Below are 5353 nucleotides of genomic sequence, written 5' to 3' on the forward strand. Positions count from 1 at the left end.
CGCTGCACAGACCGATCGGCATTTGGCATCAAAGTACCGCGAGAGCGATTCGGAAGCATGCAGAACAGTCTGATGTCGGGGTACTTTGATGTCATATGCTGATCGGTCTGCGCAGCGATGCAGAACACACCAAGCACATGAGAAGTCGTGCGTATTTGTCCATACAATATATGGCCATTTATTACAAGATCTTATTTTTAACGGTTAATGAATAAATTGCTATATATTGTTTTAAATACATAAGTCAATCAGCGTTGCATGCATGTGTAAGTCTATGAAGGCAAAGATGGAAACAAATATGTAGATATTTTATTACATATATTGGTCTTAGAGCAATGAAGTCCAGACACCCTTTTAACATGCTGGTCACAGTAAACATACAGTACATGCATGCTGTACAGTTCATTAAAAAACTGGTTGACATGTTATGAAATTAATTTGGTTATTTTATTTTTCAAAGACAATATAAAAAGACAAGAAAACATTTTGTTACAACAAGCCATTTAAAAAGAATTGTGAATTTAAATCTAGCAACATTGTAAAACATCAATTATATAAGTGACAAACAGAAGAATATGTTAGAGAATAAAAGGTCAATGCACTATTTCAGTGAGACAATAAGTAATGTAACCAATACTGACCATTTTCAAATTTCTTTCTCAGACCTAAAAACATAAGTGACATACTGTTGTGATTAAGTAAAGCGGGACATATTATTAACTATTTAGGAGAGACTGTCTTTGTCATTCTAGCCATGTATTCATTTGGCTACCATTAGAGTAGTGGACCACAACTGTAGTTTTGTAGTCCCTGAGCAATTATGACTCTTCATTTTCCTCCTCTTCTTTATCCTCCTCCTCATCATCTTCATAATCAGAACCATACTGGATATCTTCCTCATCCATGTCAATTTCTCTGAGGTACTCATCATCATTTATGTTTCCAAACAGCTCACAACTGTTGTCTAGCACACTACAGTACAGCTGACGAACAGAGGACATGTAATCTCTCAGGAAGTATAGTTTTCTCTTAAGCAGGGAAGTAAGTCCTAGAACTCCACTGTCAGAAAGCCAACAGTCCTGGTCTGTAAATTTCACAAAAAAATGAAAATAAATTATTTTGTAATTTTAAATCTGCATGTTCTGCAGAATTTAGAACATCAATGGACTTTTTTTTACCAGTAGGAAGCAGCAGCTAAAACTGCATCAGATAAATAATTCACCCAAAAATGAAAATTGTACCTGTATGACTTTCTTTCTTCTGCAAAACACAAAAGCTATTTTGAAAAATGTTGGTAACCAAACAGCGGCAGCACCCATTCACCCTATTGTATGGACACAACACCAATGCAAGTTAATAGGTGCCAGTTATCAACATTCTTCAAAATATCTTCTTTTGTGTTCTGTGGAAGACAGAAGGTCATACAGGTTGGACATGACAAGAGGATGAAACAATTATGACAATTTAAATTTTGGGGTGAACTATCCCTTTAAACAGTAAGATATTATGGACAAAATTGTTACAATTCTGTACAAAAGATAAATCAAAAAGTATGAAAAACATACCGTTCTTTTTCACATAAACAGCAACATCCCTTGAAAGGTCATTTAGAACAGAAAAATCTCTTTTGAGGCTTTTCCAGTGATTCTTTATCTCTTTAAGAACAATGCACTCCTCTTCCTTAAGTCGCTTGAACAGCATCAGTTGATCAAAAGCTTTTTTTTTGGTGATAAGATTATCTGTGAAGATATTTTCAAAAATAATGACATGAATAGTTTATCAGTTTATTTTTACACAAACATAAATGATAAATTAATAAAAAATTTATTTGACCTTTGCATGTAAATCTAAAATAAACGTCTGCACAATAAACATAATATACCCTTTAAGCAGGTAAGCCACAATACATTAACATTATAGTTCAGTACATTACATTTTTTTTACAAAATTTTGAATGACAAACAAGACATACCATGCTCATCCAGCAGCCATGGCCATGCATAACTCTCAGATGCCAGAATTGTATCAGCTGACTGCAGTTTTTCAGGCGCTGCCCTATTGTACTCATCTAGAGCTGCAATAAATTTGTCTTTTTCCTCCAAAATCCTTCTGCGAAGTTTATGTCTTCTCTTGTTCCCATCTTAAAAGACAAATGCATTGTCACATTCTGAACAGTATTTTCTTTAATGTTATATGGACATTTAGAAATACAATTTTACTTTGTATATTCCATAATGCTTTAACATAATGAGTGCTAAAAATGAATGAATGAGTAATCAAAGTATAATTTAGCCAAAACATATGAACTTGAGGTTAGTGGTACCCAGGGTTAAAATTTTGTTAAAAGCTTGAAAATGTTTTAACCTGTTTGTCTGTAAAGATTTTGCTTCCTCTGTCTGATGCTCACATAAAGAGTCTCAATCTTCTTCTGCAGACCCTGCTGGCTTCCTGTGCTCTCTTCTAAAATGTAAAACATATGCTAGATATGCTATTGAACACAATTTTAACAATTGAATAAAACTTAAAATTAAACGCATTATCAATGGTTGAGTAAAGCAGGGCATTTGGGGAAATAAGATAATAAAATGAAAAAATAAACCATACATAACACCAAAGTCAGTGAGTCAATGTTTTGTTTTTTGAAAGGGCTAAAACAAAGTATAGTGCTAAGGTAATCTACAACATGCTTACCTGTATCAGCCCACTGTGTGATTTCCCTGATCCAGTCTTTAAGGTTGTCATCTGTTACTGCCAACTCTGTCTTAATTGCATCCAGTTTTAAGGACTCCTCCTGAATTTTTGCTTTTGTCTGATGAATAACAGAAGTAAATTAAAACACAATATAAAGACTAATGCCATATACTGCATACATGATTAATACTCCTTTTCAAAAACGTGGACATGATAAACATTATTTAAAAATGAGCATGATTTGATTTTTTTTTCTCACTCTCCAAGTTTTTTCTATACTATTTGCATACTTGTTGTCATCACAAACCTGTATTAATCTTCGAGAAAGCACTTTCCCAAGGTTCTCAATTTTGCGTTGGTTCCATGCCATGGCCTGGATAGTAGTCATGTCTGCTCTAGCTAAAAAATGGATAGAATAAATAAAAAATTTGCAAGTACTTTTAACTTGATTTTGATAACTTCTAATTAGAAATTCTTTCAAAATACACTTGCCTCCTTTGGTCATGTATTTACTGCATATAGCGGTTCTTGATAAGAAGCTATTCACTTGTTCAACCTCTTCACCCAGGGTGGTGTCTGCTCCTTCTTGGTTTCGACCACCCCACTTAATCTTGTGTATGAAGACCAAAAAAGTAAGGGGGTTAAACACCTAACTCATGTGTTTTGGAATTATTGAACTTTATTATGTTATTGAACATTAATAAAAAATTAAACCAAGGTCACAAACTGGTACATTAATGTTTTGAAAAACAGTTTACCTCACATTTCCAAGCGTGTGCCTTTGCGTGCATCACTGACAAGAAAGGCTTCATATCCAGGAGAGGAGAGAGCTCTGGACAATCATTAACTACTCTCTGCAGGTAAGGCCAATACTTGCATATTACATCAGTGCACATGAACTGCACATTCCTTGAGGACAGCTCTTTTTGCAGAAACAAGGGATATGCAAATATTTCCCCCCTCATCATGTTAAGGCTTCTCAACAGCACACCATGTCGGCAGACAGCCACCTCCATCCCCTCCTCATCAAGCTTGTTGGCTTTCTTTGGCAAGGACTCCCGTGCTGCAGTCCACTGACTCGATCCACAGACCCCTTTTCCAACTGTCTATCAAAATTGATCAAATTAAAGGAAAACAGTGTGATTAAGTAGATTATTAAATCTACAGTCCCTCTATTAAAGTAAAAAAAGTGTATATATAATATCAGACTGACAAATTTAAAATGAATAGTTTTTCTGAATTGTTAATTTACTGCAGTTGAAAAGCATGATGAACACATGACAATTCATGGCATTGGCCAGATTACGGATAAGAATATAATTTGTTATGAATATAATTCATGGCATAACATAAATAGCTCATTTTTGTTTCAGAAATACAACATAAGAAAACTTTAAGACAAAACAACATTACAACCTACATGCTTTGTTTTAGCATTAATGTAGTCCACGAATTTGGAAACCTGTTCATCCTCACAGATAAAGACACCTGTAAACAGGCCATGGTTTTCAGCCCTTGAAATAATTACATATGTAGTTATTCAACAAAAAGTTGATAGGTTGGCATGAAATGTTATTTGATGGACAAATATACAAATTCACTTACCCTCTTTTAAAGCGATACATTTTCCTGTTACCATCTACTGACATGGCAAGCATTAATGGAGAACAGGCTGGACAGTCAAACACTTTCAGTCCACAGAGCTGATCAATTTCAAACTGGCAGTATCTCCATTCAAAAAAACTTTTTTGAAAAGCATCTAAGCAGATCTTTCCATTCTGGGAACAAAACAGATGACAAACCACATGAGAAATGACACCTTCACAGATAGTAAAAAAATAACTAATTTAGTAATTCATTAAATTAATACTCGGTCAAAAAACTGTGTTCGCTGTTCCAGCAAACTGGTAAAAGATAGTCTAGACATTCCTGGAGCAGTCAGCTTCATGTGTTCATATGAGATTAACACATCGATTCTATATAGTGTGTCACAGCTTGCTGTTGCAGGCCAGTAACCAGACTTGATTAAAAGTGGGATGCTGGTGTTTCTGCTCGTATGGCACTCAGCACATGTAAAGTGTGGCAAGACGACATTGTAGCTCCCTATTTAAACAATTAAAAAGTACATTGTTAATACAAAGAAAAAAAATCTTATTAATAATGATAAAAAAACTACATTTTATACTGGACTCACCATCAATTGCTATGAGAATTACCCTTTTACCTGCTGATACCACAATGGAGTCAGAAGGACAGTTGCAAATATGCTCAGGTGCCTCAACAGGCAAAAAGCAATCTAAAAGCAAAGTGCAAAAAATTAAAATTCAATCTTTATTATTCATAACATCATTATGGGCACATGGAAATTCACACGACAGATTCAAGTTTCCAAGTTTTATAATATAAACGATTAAAATACATACCCTGTTCCTCGAAATGGAACTGGCCTTCAACGTCCAACTTCACCTAAGTTGTTGGGGATATGGACTTAAAAAATCCCTCCACAAATGTCTCTCGATTGTGAAGTTTACTTTGATGTGCCATAACGTCACAGTCCCCACAGTACAGCTGTTTTTGAATGCAGTTTTTACATCGGATAACTGATGGCTTGAGGCTGCAGTGCTGGCACTTGCTGACTTTTGTATGCTCCCTTGTCAATAAA

The 5353-nt window shown here is 34.9% G+C and overlaps 1 protein-coding gene across 1 annotated transcript; it reads right to left on the minus strand.

The window, feature by feature from the left end:
* Positions 1–308: 308 nt before the first annotated feature.
* LOC130553644 (uncharacterized) lies at positions 309–5130 on the minus strand. Its single transcript, XM_057332723.1, has 13 exons — positions 5115–5130; positions 4886–4987; positions 4562–4794; positions 4297–4469; positions 4112–4205; positions 3450–3797; positions 3184–3301; positions 2999–3090; positions 2692–2809; positions 2365–2460; positions 1973–2140; positions 1566–1739; positions 309–1084 (listed from the first exon to the last, which is right to left on the minus strand). Exons 3-13 carry the CDS (start codon positions 4637–4639, stop codon positions 819–821), a joined length of 1725 nt encoding a protein of 574 aa, XP_057188706.1. The 5' UTR covers positions 4640–4794; positions 4886–4987; positions 5115–5130; the 3' UTR covers positions 309–818.
* Positions 5131–5353: the final 223 nt, after the last annotated feature.

This window comes from Triplophysa rosa, linkage group LG4 (assembly GCF_024868665.1).
Source record: "Triplophysa rosa linkage group LG4, Trosa_1v2, whole genome shotgun sequence".
NCBI lineage: Eukaryota > Metazoa > Chordata > Actinopteri > Cypriniformes > Nemacheilidae > Triplophysa > Triplophysa rosa.

Bases quoted from the DNA above. Each gene is read 5' to 3' on its own strand.
- LOC130553644 (XM_057332723.1), bottom strand. From the start codon at position 4,639: ATGAAGCTGACTGCTCCAGGAATGTCTAGACTATCTTTTACCAGTTTG. The intron at 3,302-3,449 runs GTAAACTGTTTT...TTCATACACAAG, and splicing joins CACACGCTTGGAAATGTGAG to ATTAAGTGGGGTGGTCGAAA. The intron at 2,461-2,691 runs GTAAGCATGTTG...TTTACATTTTAG, and splicing joins CACACAGTGGGCTGATACAG to AAGAGAGCACAGGAAGCCAG.